At 32.7% G+C, this 25793-nt stretch overlaps 4 protein-coding genes and 1 long non-coding RNA gene across 8 annotated transcripts; 3 read left to right on the top strand and 2 right to left on the bottom strand.

Moving 5' to 3' along the window:
- The first annotated feature begins 587 nt into the window (after positions 1-587).
- Vti1b (Vesicle transport through interaction with t-SNAREs 1b) lies at positions 588-1415 on the top strand. Its single transcript, XM_071710626.1, has 2 exons — positions 588-724; positions 811-1415. Exon 2 carries the CDS (start codon positions 928-930, stop codon positions 1270-1272), a length of 345 nt encoding a protein of 114 aa, XP_071566727.1. The 5' UTR covers positions 588-724; positions 811-927; the 3' UTR covers positions 1273-1415.
- Positions 1416-1545: 130 nt separating this feature from the next.
- Positions 1546-7584, top strand: LOC139775001 (sodium/potassium-transporting ATPase subunit beta-1-like). The gene is made up of 7 exons (XM_071710627.1): positions 1546-1882; positions 1958-2146; positions 2208-2327; positions 3317-3492; positions 3604-3699; positions 4098-4263; positions 6212-7584. The coding sequence occupies exons 1-7, from the start codon at positions 1747-1749 to the stop codon at positions 6310-6312; spliced, it is 984 nt and encodes a 327-aa protein (XP_071566728.1). The 5' UTR covers positions 1546-1746; the 3' UTR covers positions 6313-7584.
- Positions 7585-8888: 1304 nt separating this feature from the next.
- On the bottom strand, positions 8889-14688 carry Mlc2 (myosin light chain 2). The gene is made up of 5 exons (XM_071710813.1): positions 14530-14688; positions 11648-11866; positions 10832-11015; positions 10682-10754; positions 8889-10136 (listed from the first exon to the last, which is right to left on the bottom strand). Exons 1-5 carry the CDS (start codon positions 14530-14532, stop codon positions 9983-9985), a joined length of 633 nt encoding a protein of 210 aa, XP_071566914.1. The 5' UTR covers positions 14533-14688; the 3' UTR covers positions 8889-9982.
- A 940-nt stretch (positions 14689-15628) lies between these two features.
- On the bottom strand, positions 15629-25224 carry Rsod (Related to Sod). Of its 2 annotated transcripts, XM_071710792.1 has the most exons (20): positions 25005-25224; positions 24389-24611; positions 23988-24153; positions 23556-23775; positions 23101-23380; positions 22601-22866; positions 21617-21800; positions 20923-21162; positions 20752-20842; positions 19917-19974; positions 19730-19835; positions 19475-19649; positions 18706-18977; positions 18370-18481; positions 18211-18297; positions 17991-18125; positions 17590-17864; positions 16304-16428; positions 15987-16142; positions 15629-15888 (listed from the first exon to the last, which is right to left on the bottom strand). In XM_071710792.1, exons 1-20 carry the CDS (start codon positions 25060-25062, stop codon positions 15803-15805), a joined length of 3315 nt encoding a protein of 1104 aa, XP_071566893.1. In that variant the 5' UTR covers positions 25063-25224; the 3' UTR covers positions 15629-15802. The 2 variants fall into 2 exon arrangements, with proteins under 2 accessions (XP_071566893.1, XP_071566892.1); XM_071710791.1 differs by having other exon boundaries at positions 19730-19974.
- Positions 22223-24303, top strand: LOC139775084 (uncharacterized). 3 transcript variants are annotated; one of them, XR_011718729.1, is made up of 3 exons: positions 22314-22496; positions 22616-23412; positions 23546-24303. It is a non-coding gene; the product is annotated as an uncharacterized lncRNA (long non-coding RNA). The 3 variants fall into 3 exon arrangements; XR_011718730.1 differs by having other exon boundaries at positions 22317-22496; positions 22616-22705; positions 23140-24303; XR_011718728.1 differs by having other exon boundaries at positions 22223-22496; positions 22616-24303.
- Positions 25225-25793: the final 569 nt, after the last annotated feature.

Genomic DNA, 25793 nt, shown 5'->3' with positions numbered 1-25793 from the left:
GGCAGGTGGTGCCTTTTCATATGCAGCATGCTGCAGTAGCAAATCAGTCACGTGATCAAGATTTAACCACATTTAACATAATAAATATATTTGTATATCTCACTCAATACCATTTTTTTTGTTATGACAAAGTTATATGTGTCCAGACAGGAATATTTTTTTATTAGGAATAATTATGGACTACTTATGGCCTATGGCTCCTGGCGCTTGGCGCTCCTGCACACGGGACGCGGAAACGCTTGCCGCGCGGCAAGAGTTTCCGCGTCCCGTGGTCCCGTGTGCAGAAGTCAATGGCCGCATTCAGGAAACACAACTGTTGAGTGAGCGGTCAGTGATTCTTTAATATGATTGGTTCTTACCTTTGGTTCTTCTTCGGATCTAAGTGTAAGAACCAATCAGAATGAGCGCTCACTCAACAGTTGTATTTCCTGAACGCGGCCAATGAAATGACCCAATCAGAATCTTGGATCATTTGTCTCTAGCTGTTTCTAGCAAAAATCTGGGAAATTTGTTTCTCTTCGAAATTTTTGGAGGATTTAGAATGATGTGGCAACCGTGGTTATCATTTCTTGTCTTCTAGTAGGACTTCTAGTCAGTATACGAATAGTGACGAGACGAATAGTGAATGTAGTACTAGTTAGGTACTTACTTTTTTATTGTTAACAAATGATGAAAAGAAGATAATTTATTAAAGTGAAATAAAAATCGTCGTTTCGTAAAACAGGTAACATTTTAGAACAAAAACATTTCTTAATATTTACTATGACAATGTTTCCATTTATTTACTTGTTATATTTCTGTTTGCAATAGTTTGGACGTTTCGGACGCAACGAGGGCAAATATGTAAAATCTAGAAATAACATTTGATGCGTCCTCATTTTTCATTCATCATTGCTGTACGCTGAGAGATTAAATAATATAAAGAAGATGAATTTTGGCGTTGATTGGGAGACTGAACATCGACGTATTTTGCTGGATGGAAATGCAGCGTTGGAACGTTCGGCGCAGTCGGTCGCTAGATCGCAAGCTGTTGCAGCGGAGAGTGAGCAGATTGGCACGGAAGTGATCTCCGAATTGGGTGAACAGAGAGATCGTCTCTTGCGAGCAAAACGGAGATTATCACAAACGGACGAGGAATTGAATAAAACGCGCAAAATTCTGAATGTTATGCGATTGAAAGTTTTGACAAACAAAATTGTGCTAATCTCGATTATATTACTAGAATTAGTCATTCTTGGTATAATTGTATACTTGAGATTCTTTCATAAATAATCTGCCTATTATGTTAAGCTTAGTAAAGCTGAGAAGGAATAATATTGTACATAACATATACATTAATATATATTCATGATTAATAGAGCTATGGTTAAGCACAATTTCTGTAAAATTAATAAAATAAATATGTAAATTTTTAAGTAAGGTTTTCTATAAGTGGGATTTTTTTACAGCTATTGGCTTGACTAGCCTGTTTTACTTTTTTCCTGAATTTATTTATTGAATTTTTTCAATAACACAGGAAATTATTTTAAAATATATTACGTTGTAATTGAACACATAACGGCACGTATTATGGATCCATTCCGAAAAGTTCCATAATACGTGCCAAGATTCTAATAATAATCAATTGATAGTGAATTATAGAGCAATGAGCAATATTGCATTATTTATTGCTCACTTCATATTCAGTATACATTCCATTTTTTCATTAACCTGTCGTTACACACGAGCGAAAACAAATCCTTAAAAATGGTTATTCCGCACGACGACGAATATTATCAAAATAGGATCCCCGAGCCTGACTTGGGAGCGCTTCAAAATTTTTTGCGATTTGTTTGGAATCCAGAGAGGAAACAGTTGCTCGGCAGAAGTGGGAAGGAATGGGGTAATTATTAAGAGATGCACTTTTTTCAATTATTAGTCGTTGGTTGTAGAATTATCTTATTGTTCGCGTGAATAGCTTTGCTGGGCCTCTTCTATTTGTGTTTCTTCACCGTATTGGGTTCCTTGTTTGCGTTGCAAATGTGGATCAGTATCGAGTACGCTTCGAAACTAGAAAGACCGTTTTTCCTTTATAGCGGCTTGACGCCTAGATCTTACTTCGGCGTCAATTTTCCACTTTTTCGTCAATTAGATTTTGGTAGTCCAGGTAAATGTTTCAATTTTGATGTACATTTGTGATATTTAATTGATATATTTTTTCTAAACAGGAATTGCGTTTAAACCGAATATTTTGCTACCTACAAAATCTCCTATTATTTGGATAGATAACTCTAGTGCAAACGCTCGTCCGAAAAGATACGTGCAAGCCTTGAGCGACTTTTTGCAAGGTATGAACACCAGATAATAACAAATAATATGTACAAGCATTAATAACACTGGTCGACAAAATGAGATTTTTTTCTTGCCCTAAGTTCTATCAAATCATTTCTCGTAGGTTTTTTTTAGTGCTGATTACGAATCTGGCCGCAAAAATGGCGTATTACGTCAAAAGTTTTTGAGAAAACTGCCTTGTGGGTCTCAGGTCTTACAAATGTTGATCTTTCGTACACTCGTTTAAGACTTGAGGCATAAGAGAGTATTGTGCGTTAATAAAAACAAAGATTTAAAGCATAAAACATTGTCTTAAAATTATAAGTCAGCCATTCTGCTCAGGCCCTTAGTACTAGCGTTAATATTTTGCAGTACGTGTCCATATCCATATGTAAATAATTACGCCAATTTTCTGATTCCTGCCGTAATTCACAGAGCAAATTGATATGAGAGAATCTATACCCCTTTTGAGTAACCTCTCTCAAAGACTATTACTATAATACTATACTGCTCTCGTGAGCAATGCGCAAATTCTTTTTTCTCAATTTCAGCGCACATAATGAAATTATCGTAATTAACAATATAATTACATGTAAAAAAATTATTTAAAAAAGTGTACCAACTAGCCCCGATCTCCCCTAATTTTTAGAACATTTTAGTGCGCTAAAAGCGATCTGAAGTACTTTTTTTTAAATATCTTTTTATTTGAAAATAACACGCGCAAGAATTCTCAGCGTGTCATTTCTTGCCAATGACGTCATGATCTAATACTAATACGTCATGGCGTAATACTCCTATAACAGCATTAATATCCTGTATATCTACAGAATATATACTAACAAAGGATGTCTTAATATACTGAGAGCATTGCATCCTTATATAATATCTTATACTTTACGATATCCACTGAACATTCTCAAAATAAACATTTGCTGTTAGAGTACCACGACCTAAGAGCCGTAATAAAAATAAAAATAGAAAGAAAAGTAACATTTTTTTATTTCAGAGTACAATAAAAGTAAAGAGAATTATAAAACGGTTGCGGAATGCAGTGATGAAGTATCGATCGTATCTAGTATGAAACCTTGTTTTTTCGATATTGAAAGTCTTGGCGTTTGCGGACAACCTCCGTACGGATATACAGATCCATTGCAGCCATGTGTCCTCATTAAGTTTAATAAAGTAAATAATAATCTTGTTTCTGTGTATTTGCTAAGAAAGATATTCTCTTGATTAATTTTCGTTATTAGCTTAAATTTTTAAAAATTCTTTTATACATTAATTATATTGCAGAGATTTAATTGGGTACCAATTCCTTACAATAAATCGTCCCTGTTACCAGAGAACATGCCACACACTTTGCAAGAAGCTGTGCAATTTTCAAACAAGGTTTGATTTAAATAAACCTATCGTCTAAATATCTATCATATAGTCAATCTATCTATCGTAATAATTCTTATTTATTGATTGTGACTAAAGTTTACATAAACATAATGTATACATGTACACCCTAGCTGTATATATAAATTGCAAGAATTTTCATGATTTTCTCATTTCTAACGTCATCAGTCCAAGATGGCTGTAATGAAATGAATAAGATTCAATTAATTACTGAGAAAATCACAAAATAGTAGAGGATTTTCTTAAGTTTAATCCGTTTTATTGGTTTACGACACACACACACACACACACACACACACACACACACACAGGTGATATGGTTAACACTAGACATCTTGTGTATAATTATATACACTGCAATAATTTATTTTATAACAATTAAATAGTTCCAAATCTGGTTATGGTGCGACGGAGTAAATAACGTTGATAAAGAGCACGTCGGAGAAATTGAGTATTTACCGAGTCCTGGTTTTCCTGTACAATATTTTCCGTTTGTGGGACAACCAGATTATTTGGCACCGGTGGTCGCGCTACGTTTTAAAAATGTCACATGTAAACCACTACGATACGTATGATTCAGAAAATTATATTTTCTCAAGCGTTTTACAAATAGAAAATATCTAGAAACTCATTATCTAAAATTCTAAAAGCTATTATTTTACAAATGTATTATTCATATTACATATACAGGGTGGTAATTCAGTATTCTAAAAGATTTTAAGAAGTAATTCCTCACACAAATTTAAGACGAAATCTTTATATGATTATATGTCCAAAACGGCTTAGTTTCAAAAATACAGGGTGTCAAAGTTGAATTAAGGAACGTTATTTCCAAAAATTTCGAAAATCACTCGGTTATTTTGATGAAACTTTGTATATGTTTGAAAGACATGAAAACTGATTTTTTGGGGCCATACATTAGTTTTTATTCAATTAGGAGCGGACCCAAGGATAAGCGAGTACCCTTTTTTACGAAAAAACTGATACGTTACTGATTTTTTCAAGTTTGAGACTTTTTTTATGATAAATGGAATAAAGTCTATCTCATTTATCATAAAAAAGTTTTAAACTTAAAAAAATCAGTGACGTACCAGTTTTTTTTCGTAAAAAAGGATACCCGCTTATCCTTTTGGATCCGCGCCCTTAATTGAATAAAAAAATAATGTATGTTTCCAAAAGATCAGTCTTCAAATCTACACAAAGTTTCATCTAAATAACTCGAGTAGTTTTAGAAATTTTTGGAAATAATGTAATTTTTCTTTCAACTTGACATCTCATACTTTGACATACTCTATATTTTTAAAACTAAACCGTTTCTCGGATATATGCGGTTATAAATGGTTTTCGTTTTGAATTTGTGTGAGAAATCACCCTTCATAAAATTTTTTAGAGTATACTTAACTACCTTTCAGTATATATTTAAATGATCCGATCAATTTCATGAACAGCTATATATTTATAATAAATTGAAGTTATATTGTCCACAAATCGTTTTTATATACGGGGTGCTTTAAAGAAATGTTAACACTTATACGGAATTTAAGTAACTTTTTTTTAGTTAGAAGAACAGAATGATAACACAAGATATCACAATAACAAATGTATTTTGCCTTCAAAGGACCTCCACTTGTTCACCATCATTGTCAACACATTCTTGAAATCTTCTTCAGGTGGTCTCCAAAGCCCTGAGGCACATTTCTTTAGGTATTATTGCAATCATATTTGCAATTTTCTGTCGGAAATCTTGCACACTGCAATGATGATGAACAAGTACAGACTTTTTGAAGACAAAATACGTTTATTATAATATATGATATCTTGTGTTATCAGTTCTACTTCCGGAAGTGTTAAGGATATTCAGGCATTACGACTAAAATGATGAAAACTTTTTGAGTCCAAATAGATTCTGTAGATTTCATCATAAAAAAATTCTTTCAAAGTTTGAGGCTGTTTAGGAAGCTTGTTATTGAGAAAATTAAATAATAAAAATAAAATTACACGTATAGTTTTATGGAAAATGGGGGAAAAATTATTCAGTAAAAAATGATGAAAAAAAATATGAAATTTTGCAAGCAGAACGAGTAAGACTATATAATTATCCATATCAATTTTTAACTTTATTATGAGATTTGTTTTTTTTTACTTAATAATGTTTCCGAAAAAAAATTTATTTACCGTGATTTTTTTTATGTCATATTGTCTCGACTCGCTTATACATATACGACTCGCTCAATTACAGATGAGGAGATTGAAATAAGATCCGATTATAAATATTGGCCTATGAGTGACACGCATACGACGCATACTATCGAATGTGCCATGCAATGTTGTCAAATTCAATAAGTGATTTAAATTAATTGAAACTGATTGTATACACAAGCAACCTAACTTTTAGCAGGGAAAATATACCTGTACCTTCTGAACATCCTTAACATTTTTTTAAGCACTCTGTAGAATGAACGAATATTGTATCAATTTTATATCAATATAATGTTTTTAGCGTTTAGATTAGTGACGGTGGAATGCAGCTTATGGGCGCTTAATATTAACAAAGATGCACAGAACGCATTGGACTTCCAAATAATTCTGGGCGAATTATAAAAGGCGATATAATTACGAATGTTTGTGTACTTCAAACATTTATTAATGCAAATATAATAAGATTGATAAACAACTTATATTAATATTAAATTATTATTGAATAATAGCGAGAAATATATTATTCATTCGTTAAGACGCTTGAAAGATCATAGAAATTGTGAAAATAATTTTAGGTTATGAGGAAAGCGAGAATCTCGAGTTTGGAGTCGTCTGTAATTCCTCAGAAATCGCTCCTGTTACGCGGGAAGCATGTTGAGCGAGGAGGTTGCAGTAGGTATTCGAGCAGCGGCACGCCTACCCCCACTTATTACCCATCGCCATTGGAACGGTGCGCCGAGCGCGCGGCGCGCCGCGGCGCGGATGCCCCGCCTACGGCCAATTAGAGCGCGGGCAGTTAAACCTGGAAGGGGCAGCAGGGCCAGCAGGCCTCCACGCGCTGACCAATGACCGCGACGATACGAGAAGGCAATGTGGGGAGGCAACACCCTCGCTCGGAATACCTACTGCAACCTCCTCGCTCATCATGCTTTCCTGCTACTTCAGATGATTTTACCGAGGTTTTCGATGCCGAAAAATTGAATTCTCACCTAACTTCTCAACCGAATAAATTGTTCTAATAATTTTTACGGTCTTCTAGGTATCTCTAGGACTCTAAGAGTACATAATCAAATTACGGCTATTGTTTAATTATAATCTAGGATTAAAGTATCTAATTTATTTACTTATTACTATATTTATTTATTATACATATTTTTAAATTTTAAATAGCTATAATAGTTGCGTGAATTATACATACGCCAAAAAGCGACGTCACAAATTGAAATTTATTTTTCAAAACAATTTTTTAAATGAACTAGTTGTTAGCGTTTATTGGTTTATTAAACAAGCACTGTCAATATAATTAAAAATGTTTCTTGATCGTCTAATGTCACGCGTTGTTTTTAGATAGAAGCTTTACGTTTCTTGTCGTTAGTATTCTAGATTTTCTTGTCATTTAAGTGTTTATAAGATGGTATGGTATGCATTAACAAATACGTAGAATTATTAATTATATTAACAATAATATTTCTCTAGATTTGTTTAGTTTCGCGCATTACTTTTCGTAGCTTTTCATTTTCATTGTCCGCGTGCCATAATATTCTAAAACTATTTATCGTTGAAACTTTTACAGGCATGCATGTCATTCATTAACAAATATACGTATAGCTTTATTAATATAATAATTTTTCTCGAGAATCGTTTAGTTGCGTGTCGCTATTTGAAACTTTTTTCTTTATCGATCTTTATTATGTAAATATTATAGAATTTTTTAGAATTAAAGGCTTTGCAAGAATAAACATGGTTCTCAGGAATCATCCAATTATGTATTATGTTCCAATACTGCATTAATTATCTTTTATGTTAAACGCAGAAATGTATATTTCACCTTTTAAAATCTAATCAATTATTTATTATGCATCTATATCAATTTAATAAATTCTTTTAATTAATTTTATTATCTATAGCCAAGAAGTGATGTGGGTGATAATCATAAAAAGGAAAAATAGAGTTTCACAATATTTTATTAGATCGCAAAAAAACATATATGCTTATTTATAAATTCTGCATAATAAATCATGATTTTAATACCGCATAATAAGTTAATTATTAAGATATTTTTATCAGATATTTGTGTATAACTTTTCTTTAATCTAGGACACTTTTCATTAATAACATGGTGATAAAAATTAAAAAGCTGTTAAAGAAACTATTTATAAAAATATAAACCTCTTGTATCATATCAATATATCAAAATATATCTCTCTAAATTGTAAATTTCTCTTATACGAACTTTTTTTTTAAATATAGTGAATGCGTTTGCTTTGCATTTAAATAGATCGTAATAAAGAACTAGAGCGCAAACTAGACTACAAAAAATATTTGTATATGTGCATTTGAGAATATATACGCGCGTCATTGTTAATTACATCGGTTATTACATCGATTATTACACATTGGTGTTCTATCACGACAATCGTCGACATTAGATGCGTTGTCTTTTCTATTATCGAAACTTAATCGAGTTATGAGCCGTCGCTCTTGGTTGTGCAGAAAAGATATAATAGTTGCTTTCCATTTACATCAAAACTCAGATAATTCTCACTTGTGATGTCATTCTGTCTTTATTATTCATTAATTCCCAAAAAGGATAGAACGACACGTCACAAGTGAGAATTATCTGAGTTTTGATGTAAATGGAAAGCACCTATAATATATCGTTGATCATTCATCAAGATTAAAATTATTCAATGTTCGTGTCCATACGATATGTATAATATCAAAATTATCCGCTTCAAAAAAATATAATGTGTATATTTCAGATTTTCGGCACTTTATTTATCATATCTCATAATGTTCTCGTACGAATTCGAATTGAAATATCGCAAATTAAGATATCATTGGGTGCTTTCCACTTAATGACACAAGTCGACACAATTAATTATGGATTACTTATTTTGGGCAAAATGAAAATTTTCTTCTTTTAGAATTCTTATAATTAGTATTAAATATTTATTTTAAATTACATATAAATAATATTCTCGCCATTAATGATTCCTTTATTATGTATTATATGTTACATTAATAATACACGAAGATGTATTTTCCGGATTTTACCATTTCGTTTACAGAACATATAATCTGAAGTAGATGAAAAATGAAGGCAGCAATTAAATGTATGATAATATATTCTTATTAAACTTTCAAACTACCGTGTATCCAGGTCTTTCTGAGATAGCAAAATATAATGTTTAATGTTCGTCTCTCATAAGTTGAAAGGCTAAACCGATTCTACCGACAGAATGGCAGCTCGAGACCACAGAGTACAGAGCTCCATTTACAGAATTTAATATTTTTATTAAAGTAAAGAATAAATATTTTTATTTATAAATATTATGTAAACGAGAAGAGGGCAGGATGAAGCTTTATTTATCGACAGACATATGGCTCAAACATCTGAGTGAATTGTGCTGGAATTTATTGCCTTTTTCGGATTCGCTGTTTCTTCTGGAATCAGCAATGTTCTCTGGAGCAAGAAGATGAAGACGGATGAAGAGGAAGAGAAAGAGAAAGGCAGAGAGAAAGAGAAAATAGGAAACAAAATGATAAATGGAGAAATAAAAAGAGAAAGAGAGAGTGATAAAGAGAGATAAACAAGAAAAGATAGAGGAAGATTCGTAGAAAGAGAGAAAGAGAGAAATATAGACAAGAGAGAGAGAGAGAGAGAGAGAGAGAGAGAGAGAGAGAGAGAGAGAGAGAGAGAGAGAGAGAGAGAGAGAGAGAGAGAGAGAGAAAATTAGAGAAGAACAAAAAATAGCAAAAATGATAAAGATAGAGCGACGAAGAGATGTACAAAGAGAAAGAAAGAAAGAGAAATAGAATGAAACAGAAAAAGAATGAGAAATAGATATTTAGACTAAACAATATAGCAATTGCTACGTCCTTGTTATATTTTTGTCACTGAGTAAAAGAGTATGAAACGAGAAAGAGAGGGGGGAGAGAAAATAGAAGAGGGACGGGTTGAGTATAAAATATTTGTTCTCTTTTGAGGCAAATTTTGTGTGAATCTGACGTTAATACGAGGCTTCAACCGAGGAACATTCTCTTCTTGATGATATAACTTCAATTGGTCTTATTCCTCCTCTTCTTCGCCTGTGCCGGTCAACATGGCAATTAAGCTCGGGGTATCAATGAAACCTTTATCATCGATGTACATCTGATCGAATGCGTCATTCACCTCTTTTGGTGTGAATTTGTCGCCCCATGTCATTAATGCGTGCCTTAATCTATATAACAAACGTAAAAATTGTCTTATATCTTTTTTCTATATGCAAGCGCGAGTATTATATATTTATATCGTATATATTTCGTTTTATATAATATATTCTAATGAAAAAATAAAAATGTTGTTTTAAAGCTAATTGTGTTTAAAAGGGATTAAAAAGCATCTTTCAGTATTATTGAATAAAATAATATTTAACAGCCAACAAATTTAAAGAAATAATTATAAACTAATGAAAATTATACCAAGAAAATTATGTGTACATATTTATAAATACATATAGAAGAAAAAGAGAATTAATAGAAAAGCTTTATCATTCGAAGTTGTAGGACTTTAGGCATTATATTTAGCACGTGGCAGATTAGCACATGGCAAATAGATTAATTATATTGCAGATTAGCCCATTATGGGCACAGAAACGACATTGTGTATATATATATGTACATTTTTGTGTATTTTGAATTTTTGGCGGTCTTTAATATAAATTGGAAAATATGTAATAATATTCTTCACATTATATATACTTAATACTATATATATAATATATACCTTTCGCCATCGATTTTGCCGTTCTCATCGAATGTCTTGAAGGCATTAATTACAACATCATCTTCGTCAGCACCTGGCGAGGAAAAAATTATTAAATTTTTAAAACCCAACATCCGTCGGTTGCTTTGCCAATTAATAAATTATGCGTACCTGATCCTGACATACGAACAGCGAACAAATTCAACAATTGAGTGAAGTTGATAGGCGCTGGAGCTTCGTTAAGCATTTCCTCGATCTCCTTATCGGTCGCCAATCGGCCGACGGAGTCGAAGGCTGCGCGAAGATCATTCTTACCAATGATACCGTCCTTATCTGCGTCCATTAGCTGGAATGCCTGCAAACGCAACAGCGGTGATGCAGCATTTACAGTTTTTATAAATATCAAATTTTTAATTTAATTAAGTAATTTATTTTATATTTATCGCTTTGCGAAGTGTTCGCAAGGCTAATATACTGAAGACTGCCTCCACTCTGATATAATTAGACTCCTCGATTCTTAACTCCTTAGTGCCCATCAACAATAGGTGTTTTAAGCCCTAAGCCTTATGCTTTATGCTCTAAACTGTGACGTATTTCCGGCTTTGAGCGTTCCTCGCGCTGCTCTAAGCCCTTGGCCAACTCCCATCTTTAAAAGCTTAGGGCTTGAGGCTTAGAACCCATGTAATTTCTCTCTAAAACAAAGACTAGGGCTTAAAGCACCTATTGTAGATGGGGACTTATTTTATCTTTAAGGCCTAAAGAAGTTTCGCGTATACATGTTTCGTTTTTCGCTCGTTTTCTGTTTTAATATGATTGTAGTTACGTAACAAATGTGTAGTAATAAATCATAAATCCAGAATTTCAGTTTACAGAGGAATATAGTTATACCAGAATAATGGAAGCGCCATCGAGTGGAAAGATCCAAAATAGAGGGAAGTTCGGAGTGGAATTAGGATTGTATGTGAAATTAGCTTTTTTAGACCATACCTCCTTAAATTCGGCCACTTGTTTCTGAGAAAACATAGAGAAAACACTGGATCCGCTGCGCTTAGCCTTGCGACTGCCACGGCTGCTTGCTCTGGCGGAACCAGAATCCTTTGGTGTTCCTGTAGGAGTTGGTGCTTTCTCTTCAACTGGCGCTGGTTCGGGCTCGGGTGCTGGCGCCTCCTCCTTCTTCTTAGTCTTCTTCTTCTTCTCCTTATCCGCCTAGGAAATAAAATACGGCAATATTTTATTGTAACATCTTTTAAAAACTTCTTATCATTACTGGAAAGAACTATCACTGCATGATTACAAAAGATATCTAATAATGGTTTTATTTTATAAAATATCTAAAATAATCTTTGACTATAATAAAAAAAGTGATTACTATAATTTATGATAAGCGTTTTTTCTTTGAAAATTTGTGAATAATTTATATAAACAATTGAATTGTTTCAAATATGATTTAAAACTTAAAAATTCTTATGGCTCCTGCCTGCTCGCCGCTTCTATTCTTGTTTGATGATGTCAGAAGCAAGAAATCGCATACCAAAAATTCTTGCGGTATAATTTGAAATAAAAGATATATCCATAAAACGAAATTGTAATCGATTCAGCACATTTGTAAAATATACCGAGCACTTTCCTTTTGTTCAAATAATCAATAAATAGCTGTAAAATGGAAAATGAAAGAAGATAGGTTAAAAAGGTAGATTGCATGTCACGTTAATTTTACGGCTTTTTAGTGATTATTAAAGCCAAAGGAAAGTGTTGTATATTTTACAAATGTGCTGAATCAATGACAATTGATTTATGGATATATCGTTTTATTTCAACGTAAAACCGCAAGAATTTTTGGCATGTGATTTCTCGCTTCTGACGTCATGAAACAAGGATAGAAGCGGCGGGCGGCGGGTAGGCAGAAGCCTTAAGTTTTGAAAAATCTTGAAATTTTGGATATTTTAAAACATTTGAAAGCCTTGAATATCGCATAGATTTTTCCTTAGAGAAGTGCTTAAATATCTGAAACATTTAACATAAAAAAAATAAATTTTGTCTATCTTTATGTTTATGTATAAAATAAAGAGCGAATATAAATAATATAAAATAATAACATAAAGTATTATATTATAAAAAAGATACATCTTTAAAATATTTAGGTCACTCATAAAATTCTTGGTTTTGAATAATATTCAAAATATATTAAACTTTTCATTACATTCGAAGTGATTCGATGAGCTGGTTGTTAACTTCAATAATTCATGACTTTTGTTTGAAAGTTTGAAAGGCGTGCGAAAACGGTGAAAATAAGAAAAATTATTTTTTTAAACTGTTAAATTTAATCAACTTTATCAAATAAGTATACATTAATAAACGACATGTACGAATGACTAAATAAAGAAAAGAAATTGAAGTAAAAACGATTATTATACATAATTAATGAAAATATATTTCATATTCTACAATAGGCATTATATTTTGTAAATTGTTTTTGTTTCTTTTTATCTGAAAATTTTGCACAAATATTTTCATGATAGATTTACGGGTAGAATAAAAAATGCATATGTTTTCTTTATATTAAGAATCGATAAATAAACTAAACTAAAATGTAAAAATTAATTTGTTGATATATAATTATGTTGATTGGTTCCTAATAATTAAATGAAATCGAGAAGGCTAGTGTCCAATTATCGCATGAGAAAATTTACGGGGCGCTGCCGGTTGGTGCTAAGAATAGAATCGTACGGAAAAGCTGCCAGGACGTATATAGAGCGATCATCCAGTTGTCGCATTGCCTCTCGTATTACCATTCTTACATAATTATTCGTACTGTCATAATTATCGCAATGAAGCTACATTAACGTCGAACACATACACATTTCATGTTATTAGTCAAATAAATATATAATATTTTCGCACAGATGAAACAAATGTTGCATCTTTCATTATTTTATCTTCATATAAACTACATGTCTTGCGTAACGTGTTTACGAAAATATTTATTTTCGTTTTCATCCAATTTCAAATATATATTAAAGAGGAAAGATACCCCCTCAATTGAACAAGGACCCTTGGTGGAAAAATGTCTGAGAATTTTTATAAAAGTTTTAAGACTTTCTTAGATTTTTTTAATACAAATTGGAACGTTTTTCAGAAAAACTCAGGCAACATAATAATGAATTATTTAAGATTTATCCCGCCAACACATTTTTGTAGAAATCTGAATAAATATAAAAAAATTCGCGCAATTTATTAGAAATTTTCATACAACACAGTATTGAAATATTCCAAAAATCCTCATTCAATTATTTCTGAAAGTATCTGAGAAATTTGACACATTTTTTAAGAATTTTTCATAAATTTAAAATATGAGGAATTCTTAGTAAATTTCCGAGAAAATATGAGAAATTTTTTTACCAGGGTTTTGCTACTTTACAGTAATTTAGTATTACGACAGAAAAAGGTACATAAGTTTCAGCGAGAAAGTGACGATTTTGCATATTTATTTAGGATCTGCGATATTAAAATTTCGAGTGATTTGCTATGAAAGGTCTGGTGAAGATCACTGCCTCACTTCGTCTCACGTAATTCTCCAACGGCAATATCCTCTCGTCATTAACTGATCGTCGTCACTCGGCATATATCGTTTCACGCACTGCGCGTAATCCGCGTAATCCATCTTCGTGAAATGCACTCGTAACGTATTCGCGATTTAGCGGTGTTCCTGTATCTCGTAGATATCACATAGATATAAATCCGGCCCCTCGCGAGCCTCGCGTTCCTCCGGATCCGGTAAGATCCTCGCGTGGTTCTCGAACTCGAACAGCCGGGAGAGAGTCGGTGTCGATTCGAAGAATTTCTCGACGCCTCACCGACGACGTACTTACCATGTCTACAGGTCGATTTCTAAAGTGGTGGACAATACGAGATGGTCACGACGAACCAACTGTCCGAATTATAGAGCCGAACTTGTCTAAGTAACTTCTGCGGATCTCCCCCACCAGCGGGCCGGAGCCGGAGGTTGTCCGAGCCGGGGCCGGGCCGGGGTGCCCTGCCCCGGGTATAACGCCTATCTGACCATATTTAGTGCGAGTCGCCTCAAAATAGCGACCCTTTCGACGTTTCGACTAAAACAGTTCGCCAGGGAGTGTAGAACTCTGACGGTCGTCGCGCGTCGTCTCGACGAAGACGACATCCCGCCGTCTCAGCGCCGGGATCTCCCCGACCCCGACCGATCGTCGGCGATCGTGACTATCGTGAGTCGATCGATCCAGCCGTTCCAAAGACGAGTCGCACTTGGACCAAGTATATAATCGCCGGGACGATCTCTTCTTTGTACAACACCTGCGTGACAAACCAAGAAATCGTGTCGCTTTTAACCTTTAGAGGGCGGGAAATTTTTTTTTTTTTTTTTTTTTTTTTTTACTATTTTTCCCTTATTTAACACACCAAATTTTGCCTGAAAACATCAAATAGTTTGTGTTTTTTGGGTGGTCGATATTTCTCGACCACCCCCGCCCTCTAAAGGTTAATAATAATTAACGAATTCATTTTATCTATAATTTACATCGAGAAGAATCGCGGCACGTTTGAAAAAGAAAGATCTCTCGAGTGTACATCGCTCAAAATATTCCTTACAAATGTTATTTGATAAAAACTAGGACACCCTATTTCTCGTCTCATTTATTTATAATGACGATTTCTCATAAAGCGATCCGCGGAATACCAAACGCATTATTATTCGTGACCGAGCTTTCGGTTTCGGTAGCATGATATTTCAAGCACGTGGATACTAAAAATAGCTGTCCGATATATTCAAGAATGCACATGTGTTCCCGCATATATCGCTCGTTTGCTACACAATGACATAACTCAAAAAGGAAAATTTTCCAGAAAATATTCAAATGTTTTGAATTAAAATTTTGTAACATCGTTTTCAATGTTGCAACGTTTCTGTAATGTGACTGCAAACATCTGTGCTGGGTGTATAATTTAACAGACTTTATTAAAGAAAACATTTAACACATATGTTTAAATAAAATACATTTCTATCATATTCATACGAGTTATTTCTTTTTTGTAGAAATTTTACAAATAAAATTATTATTATAGACTAATATTGTGCGTGTGCGTGCGTGTGGGTTTGTGTATGTGTGTGAATTATATTATCCTACTTACTATTACTAGGAATATTACAAATATGTCCGCTAACAACGAGATAGACGCGCTACGACGGACGTTGAAGTCTGTAACAAACATTGATCATAACATTAATGTTAGGAAATTATTGTTGTTTAATTTATCATTATATTTTATACTTATTACATAAATTAAATAAAATTACTTTTGTCATCCAGATCGCGCACGCCACACTGTCGATGTCCTAATGTACTTTTTCTTTTTGTTGGTATGTACCCGGGAATGTATAAGCTGGGAGTTTCGAGTTTGCCAATGGATATAAGCTTACTAAAGTCTTGCTCCAATTTATTGGCAATTGGTCCTGAAAAGACACAAAGTCATGAAATAAAAATATAATTAATTATACTTCAGTAGCATGTTTAAATTATTCCAATATATAAGGGACACTATCCGAGTGTTCGATACCGATTTGTTTCTCCTTGAAATACTATTTTATTAAGCATCAAATATTGAAATATTTACCTTTGAAATGCAAAAGAAATTGAATGCATGCGCCATTATGTAATATTTTGGTCTTTCTGCCGTCAATAGATAACATCCACTCAGGAATACCCATCACTTTTCTTACATCCTCTAAGAATTGCGCCCTGTAAAAACAAGAAATTTATTCTATTTATAGAATAGAATTTTATTTCATTTTTTTCACTTTTTTCACGCAAATTCCAAGTCATATAAAACGGACTTGAATGAAATCAAAGCATAAAAACTTAACATGCCCGAGTTGCATTTAATCAAGTCAAATTATCAAATTATAATATACAAAACATTTCCTACAAATATAGATATGAGAGGAACATTAATTAAGAGGGCATACCAAGGCCGAAAAATAGAGTTGTTTTTAGCATATAGTTGTTAATAATTTACTTTAAAACTTCAATTCGGTATGAAATTAAAGTATACATTTTAAACACTAGATTTAAAAGAAATCAATCAAAATCTTAATTTTTGGCTGAAATATTAATAAAAAACATAATCTGTCGTAAAACTCTTCTTCACGGTTATTAAAACTATTACTTCATTTCTAGGCACCTAAAACAAATGATTTTGGAGTCATTAAGTCGATCTAAAGTTTAAATTACGATTTTTCAGTAAAAATTGCGTTCTTTCTTTTTTTACTATAAAATAAAAATAGGTCAAAATATTGAAAAAAAACCACAATTGGACGTTAAAGAGTACCTTTTAAAGGTAATCGATTAAGTAATTTTTAAGAAATTGTGTCAATCAGGTAAAAAATAGTGATTCCGAAAAAAAAAAACACATTTGAAGTTTTAACAAGCTTAATTTACGAAATCAACTCTTTGACTATGAGTAGTTTTATATAAATGTTAAAAAATATCTGCCGGAATCAGAGTTCGACCACAAACACAAGATCTTTAGAATCAGTTAGTATTTAGTTAATACAGGTCGACGCAGATCAAAAGATTTCATCTCAATAATTCGTGGCGTTTCGCCTATCGAGCGGCGTATTCAAGTGATCTGACGTACATACGTTCGATAACTTCGTTATTTTTTCTCAAATCAAAGTAAAACTCTAGAAATATATTCTTCAATAGCTAAATATTCAGATAAAATTAAAAATAATTGATTTTTTTGGGACTCATAATGTTCTCCCTAATGTTCTCTCTTAATAATACGTCATACAATCACGCGTGTCTATCTCCCTTTTTATGTTAGACACTATTGCGTATCATTTGATACACACACGCACACACAATATTTAATGTTATCTCATAAGATAGATAGCTTACACCACAAATCGCGGTGGTTTCCTGATATTAGCATATTTTACGATATCATTATCGGGTTCAACATTTGCGCAGGCGAATCTGTTGCCGCCAAAATCCTTATCAAAAATGATGATAGATTTGCCCATTGCAGATACCGGTCCACCCAGAGGAAAATTGGAATCTGTAAATATTTGCCGCTTTTCTCCAATATTAATGGATCCTAGACGAGACGATATATCGCCAACGTAACATCTAAGTGGCAAATCTGGACCACATTCTTCTCTATAAAGATCATCCTAAGAAACGATATAATAATCATTTTGACGAACGCATTTTTTTATCTTAACTAATTAATGTTTGTTAAAAAGTTCTCTTGAGTAAACTAAAGAACAGACTTCAATTAAGAAATCAATAATATTTACGTTTAATGGATCGGCTAGTTGTGTGAAATAAGGATTCCACATATATCCCGCTGCTACGCATCGAGTGTCCTTCACTTTCACTGCAGCATCTACACCAACAGGATTTACGTATATCGCCCAATTGTGATTTTTAGTCTAAAATTAAACGTCTAATTAATATAATATACGTTAGACACACACATCGTGCGCGCCGATAAGTCTCAGATTATAATTTTCTTACGATATTACGATCGTGCTTTCCAGGATGTCGTAAATTAACTTCGATTATCGTCTCACTTTGGCTACCATCTTTATAAACAAGCTGCGTCTGCAATTGTACATTGTTTAAAAAAATCCTACTTGTAAAATTTTTATGTGAAATTTTCAACTGACATATTACCATTTTTATATAACCGTACACAAAGCCTTGTGGATGGTGGAACGACGCTATGGCACGTAACTCACTGGCATCGGCTGGAGAATATCCTCTCTCTATAGTAGAGCACACCCATCTAAACGCAGAGATGAGCTATCAATACTATACATTTATACAAAATTTGATATGATTTGCATCATATTTTTTTCTCAAACTATAATACTAACTTTTATATTTCTTAAACTATGATAACTTTTATTTGAATTATTTTAAATGTTCAAAATTTTTTTCATTTTCAACGTATTTGGAAATCTCATAATCTTTCTGCACTCTGTAAATTTTACTATGAAAATTAATTACCTTAAATTTTTTTCTTTCTTATGAATCACTACACTACGTCCAAGTATGCTTCTTGGGCCAAACAGAGGTAGCGTTGTATCGTTGTATGCCATTATATATCTCTTTTTGTTATCCAAGGTGCCGAATTTTCCGCTCAGATCACCCATCTCGTATTGATCCAACGTACCTTCCTCTGCTGCTGGTACATCGATCGTATTGATACCTAATGGATTCCAATGTCCGTAGAGTGATGTTCCCTCGCATGGAAATTCTAAATCGTATTCTACAGACGTCTGTAAATATTGTGCATAGTAATAATTACATTATAATAAATCAAATATTTAAAGTTTCAATAATATGAAAATTTATTATAATAATAAAAATGACTTAAAAAGTAAAAATTATTTGAATAAATTAAACATCCGTTGAAGACGTATGCGATATTAACATTAAGGGAACCTTGCAAACTCGGAAATTCTGATTTTAATGAAATTTTACACTGCACATATAGGAAAGGTAAATAGACGAATTTAGAAATTTTCAGTTGTGGCTCAAAAGGAATAAAACCGGCCCCCTACATATGTGAGGGATGATTTCACCCCTAAGATTATCATTTTAGGCCGCAACTAAAAATTTCTAAATTTATCTATTTACTTCCCCTACATGTGTGTAAAGTTTCAGGGTTTGCGATGTTTCCTTGTAATATTTTTCTTAAATTTTGGATATATGCACGACATAAAATCTTTATACGTGACAATTTATATATATATAGTTATACAATTAATATTACCATATGTATGTGATATCCGCTCATTTTTCCATCAAGACCTTCGAGAGATACTTCCACGTTGGTGATATCGTATTCAGTCTGTTGCAGCAACTCCAATTTTCCCCTCAAAGATATTTGTTCACCATTACCGAACCAATCTCTGATGACTGCTTTACGCCGATAAACGCCACCAATACTAAAAATATAATTATACCGTTACTATAAAATATTTAGCTTAATTTAATTTAATTTACTGTACACTTATTATGCTATTACATGGAACAGGCTAATCGATCTCCCCTCGCAACTGGACCGTGATCATCATAAATAACTAAGCTTTTGCCGAACAATGCGTGAGGTCCTGATAAAGATAACATCGTATCTGTAAAAAGTTTCCGAGTCAATTTTGAGGCGTTAACCTTTCTACCGGCAATTTCGAGTGTTCCATGTCTCGTTAAGTCACCTAAGCGACACAACGAAGCTTCTGCAGCGAAACATGTGCTATTCGGCTTCGAGTTCACCTGAAATATTATAGTTCTATGTATAACTAATGAATAAACAGATTATATAAATAATATGAATATATACTAAACATGCGCTAGAAAATAATGCGAAATAATTAAGAATTAGCTATTTCGAGAAAGAAGATTTTACAAGAGATTTTATAACTGAATTTTTAGAAAATATACTCTACCGACACTTTTTGCTACTAAAAAAGAGGCATCTTGCAATTTTTGGAATAAATCATATTTTCTTTACAGATATAACAATTTTATTGGAAATATCGATATTTTTTTATAAACATAACATACATTACTTGAATAGAGTTTAAAATAAAAACAAAAATAAAATTGCACATATGCATATAGTGTTAAAAAATAAAGTTGATTAGAGTGTCTTCGCAAAAAAGAATAATTAGTTGAAAGAATGCCAAGATTATGTCAAATCGAAGTTAAATTGAAGAAAGTAGAATTTTTTTGCGAAAAGAAAGTTTAATCAACTTTATTTACTAATATTGTATAAGATATTATATATTATATTGTTTAAATTATAAATATTATTTAAAAAAGAGTGTATGTTCATAGATAAATATCGATATCAATTTTCAATAAAATATAATTATATTTGCAAAGAATTATCGTGTTATTCAAAAATTATAAAATGCTTCAAAGGTTTAAATTGTAATTGAAGTGTAATTAATTGGTCTGCTTATCTATTAGCGCTTTCAGGAAGCATAATTTCATAATTTTTAATATTTTAAATGTTTGACTTGGAAAATTTTATTTAATTTCGATTACCTTATATGGATCGTAAGGCGATCCAGCGCTCAGACATCGATTTGTCCAGTTGTAAAAATCTTTCCCCGGTGGATTTTCATGTATCATCCATCTAAACGATAAATTGCAAATACCTCGATCCTTTAGGTACAATAGTAAAATTATTTGTCAATTTTAAAAAGCAATATTTACCTATGGTCCGCAGTATTATTTATTGCATTGCCATCTGCATGAACAAGATGTTCTATTATTATAATAGTGTCCATTTCGGGATCTTCTCTAGGCTGTCGGAAAAGTATTCGACCAACGATGGGATATCTGAATACCACTTCTGCTGTGTACATCGGCGTTTGCCAATCGGTATACGGTGTATAAAGCGTGAATGTGCTACACACCCATGGAATCATACCTGTGTTATCAGTCTCATTGTATCTAATAAGGAAATATTTTTTACATTATTTAAATGCGTTATGAAAGAACTCTCATAATATATATAATAATTATACTGCGAATTTTTCTAATGTTGCAAATATTATGTTTCTTTTTTAGGAGAGTAGACCTCTCCGTAGAAAGATGTAAGACCACAACAGAAATTGTATTTGTTTTGTCGAAAAAGTATTTCAAGCATACATATGTATCTAATTTTGCATAATGCATATATTTGCATATTCTACGTATATTTGTATATATTTTGTGCATTTTTAAAAAATTAAATGCGCGGGCGCGCAAACTCTATTGTACGTAACGTAAATCTTTCCAAAATTCTGTGTAACTTTTATATGGAAATATTTAAAAAATAAATAAAAAACTACTAAAATAATTGAAGTAATACATTTTAAATGATTCGTCCTGTTATAATTTCACGAAGCGTATTATAATTAATTACTTGTAAAGAACTAAAGATCTGTGAACAATACTGTGGATCCCAGAGAGTGGTAAATATGTATCCCAATAAATTCCACTGAGTTTAGCACTCCCAGGTAGAATATCGTTATGATACGATCCTTCCTTTCGGTCCTGAAGCTTTCCAGATAGATCCCCAATAGCATATTGATCCTGAGTACCAAAACCTATACGATTCAATTACGAAGTAATAAGAATATCATAATTAATTGAAGTCTTTTTCTATTAATTAGTTAATCCTTTGTGGTAATTATTTAGTTTAGGGGCCTCACCTCAAATATCGATGAAATTATGCTCAATCGACGCGTTTTTGCACGAAACGAAAGAATCTGGCAGAAAAAAGTGTCGCTCTGCCCCGCGACGCAAGATATTAAACATTAAACGTTAAAGTTGACAGAAATCAGGTTATGATTCCTGTCATACCGACGAGTATCTCAACACTGAACATGCCCTGCGCATGCAAAAGTGCGCCAATTTTAAATATGATGACTGGTCAATCGTGCCGCAGGCGGAGCCCCTCCCCCGCATAATGAAACTAAACAAACTCCCAGCATGATACCTAACTGCTTGAATTGATTATTCCGCATGATTGACCAGTCATCATATTTAAAATTGGCGCACCTTTGCATGCGCGTGCGGCCACTGAGCATGCGCATGTAGCCGGAGGCCGGAGGCCGGAGGGCGGGCATGTTCAGTGTTGCTGCTGTTGCTACGTCTCGTCGGTATCGACACAGACAGGAATCATAACCTCAATAACCTGATTCCTGTCAACTTTAACGTTTAATGTTTAATATCTCGCGTCGCGGGGCAGAGCGACACTTTTTTCTGCCAGATTCTTTCACATAATTTCATCGATATTTGAGGTGAGGCCCCTAAACTAAATAATTACCCAATTTTGTAATATATATTAAATGCCGTATTTATATTTATATTATTTAATAATTTTTTTTCCTTATGGCCCAATTACCTGCTGGTGGAGTAGTCGCTTCAACGATATTCAAAGGATTGAACAACTTTTTGGTAGTTAAACACGGATCAACAATATTTCCAACATATTTCGCCGGTTCTGGTGGTAATTCGTGGATCCTATAAGATGCCACTTTAGTGGCGTACCGTAATCTAGTTTCCAAATCATTTATTGTCGTTAATGAGATATTGATCCACGTTGGATTGAACGGGGTTTCTTGAATCGCCGTAACTTGGCCTCGGATGCCACGTGAATTAATTACAGCCCTGAACATTTATTAAAAATTATTATTTTAAGAAATCTTGTTTTCTTGTAACGATCACATGTATATACATACATTTACATGTATATTCATATATATTCTCTGCTAATCTTTCATTAATTTATATAAACTGATTTTTCTCAATCAATATTACGCGACATTTGCACGAAATCAATATTTACTTTTCAAGATAAATTTCATTATCCTGTTTAATGATGAATAATTACGCGGCTCTTACTTTGTATATACCGGTTTACGATGATTGATCTTTGCACAGGCTAAAAACGAATCCTCATGCATGGGGTGAAAGATAACTAAGTATAAGTGACGATGTGGACCAAGCAGATCCGCCGGCAGTAAAGACAGTTCCGAATCTCTGTAGAAAGTTTTATACTTGTCCTGCGTATTAATAGCAACCTTTATTTTGCCCAAACGTACGTCAACATCTCCAATAGATTTTCCAACGCCAGAATTATTAGGATCGAATACATTTTGAAGTATATTACAGTTATTTTTATCTAAAAACATTTTAAACGTGCAAACATTTCAGGTATAACTACAATACAATTAACTATTAAATAATAAATAATTTTAATAGCTTATTTTTTGAAGTCAGTGTGTGCAGTCATCAAAAAAATTATTTGATTAATAAGGATTATAAAAGTAAATATAAAATTTTACAGTTGCGGGTACCTTTGCCAATTTCCAAGATATCGGTAACGTATATTTTCCAATGATGCTCGGTGTAGTTTAGCGACTGTAATTTCTGCTTGTGGATGTGATGTAAATCCGTGTGGACAATTGTATCGGTATCATCGCCCATTTGACTACCCAACCATCGAAACAAAACTGTTCCAGCAACAGGACCATAAAAACGCGCCTGGGCGACGTTCTCAATATTTCTTTCAAGAACCTGAACGAAAAGAAAAAAGTTTGCTGTTAATAATATATAAATTATCCTATTACTAATTATTAAAATTCGAAATATCGAAAAAATATCATTTCTAATTAATCGGCTTAGAACAATTTGTATAATACTTTTAATTTTTATTATTTTTACGTTCGTATTTTCCATTCTTGATTATACGATTCCTTATACATATATGCGTGTACGTAGTAAATTACCGTAATGGAAGCGCATATTGTTCTTGGCGAATAATTATCTTTCAGTACTAAACTCTTCCCCCACAAACCTATTTCTCCGGTTAGAAATAAGTCTGCGACTTCTATCGAACCTGTTTGATTTGTTGGCAATTCAAGAGGTCCGACTTTTTCCGTCAAATCGATAATACTGTAAATAAAATGAAATATAACAATAAGAAAAATAATAATGATTATTTAATTATTAGATATATATTATTATTATATTATATTAATAGTATTATTGTTATATAATAAATAATTTCAGTTTTAAATAAAGATGTTCAAACTTATAATATAATTCAATTGTTAAGAAACCGGTAACAGGATGTTTATTATAAAACTATAATATATTTGTATTGCATATACATATATATATATGTAACCTTTGCCCAACATGTCGTTCGTCGCATCTGCCATCGATAATTGTGTAGTCGACTGGAAATTGAGTGACTGACCACAGCCATTGCTGATCCGGATATTGCAAAGTTGGCTTTAGAGAATATCGTATTCGCACCGAAGATTCTGTGGTTCTTTCGAATCGAATTTCTCCGTGAAGACCGCCAGAAGATATATATGCAGCGAGTCTAAGCGAACTCGCGACGCTGGCTAAAAAACACTTTTTAATTTAATATCATTTTATCAGCCAATGTTCCATCAACGTTTTGCGAAAAGAATTTATTGTTTTCTTTGAACATTTAGAATTGTATATATGAAAATTATGTTTTAATCAATTTTGGCATATTGTGTTTTATGATTAACAACTTTTTGCCCAATTTTTGCAGATCGGACAATTTAAATCCTTTGCAAAATCGCGAATTGCTTATTGTGAATATTTAAGATTCGATTTATCCGAATAATTCGAGTATCTGGATTTGAGTAATCAGGCAATAATTGTTTTGAATCACTCGAATATTATATTATCCAGATATTTGTAATCTCATTTCGTAATATAGTATTTAATGGAATGTTACGGAACTCCAAAGACGCGTTCTCACTCACTGCAACAGAGTAACACAAGCCACCGCATCTCTCGATCTCGGCGAACATGGAGGAACATATAACGTTCTTTTCTTTCAAACTTTATTAATCTCGACCCGGATAAACCCGAAAATTATTAACATGCGTTGTAATCCATACGGTCGTACAAAATTGTGGCTCGTCGATGAGACGACTGACTAGACTGGCTAAAGTAACGGCTTGTACTTTCTTATTTCTTGTGACAGAACTGGTGGGAGTACGGAGCGGAAGAGAACGATGACCTCAATAAAAATGAAAGTATAGCTGTTTGCTGTACTTAACAGTTTTAAACAAATATTTCTCTTGGCGGGAAATCGAAATTGAAACTTAATTAATTATTCAAATGTTAAATAAGGAGCTATGCGAGAGCCAACGCAAGATTTTCGTGCTTTCTCTTTGACTCGCACGTCGTAGACCCACGTATGCACCTTAAGGGTTAATTAGCATATTAATAAGCATATTCTCGCCTTGTATAATAAGTCCGAAATAAAATTTTTCATTAATAATTATGTATGAAATATATCCATATATTTTTTTCTCAAATTGCCCACTTTTTCTTATTCAATTCTTGATAGTTTTTGATAAGAAAAAATCTAAATCAAATTCTAAAAGGGTTTTGTAGAGAAGACTTCAGGCTTTAACGTGAAAAAGTAAAAAAAAAATGTTTTCATGTTCTTTTTTGTGCACGTGACATGCCCACAAAGTAATAAGAAAATTTCCCATTTTATCGAGCTTATCGTTTTCTGTATATTAAAACTACGATAGGTAATT

Source organism: Temnothorax nylanderi, unplaced genomic scaffold (genome assembly GCF_030848795.1).
Source record: "Temnothorax nylanderi isolate EJ_2023f unplaced genomic scaffold, tnyl_v1.0 TNYL_tig0091_pilon, whole genome shotgun sequence".
Lineage (NCBI taxonomy): Eukaryota > Metazoa > Arthropoda > Insecta > Hymenoptera > Formicidae > Temnothorax > Temnothorax nylanderi.
Note: the sequence above shows the minus strand (reverse complement) of the source record. Positions and strands in the feature narration are given on the sequence as shown.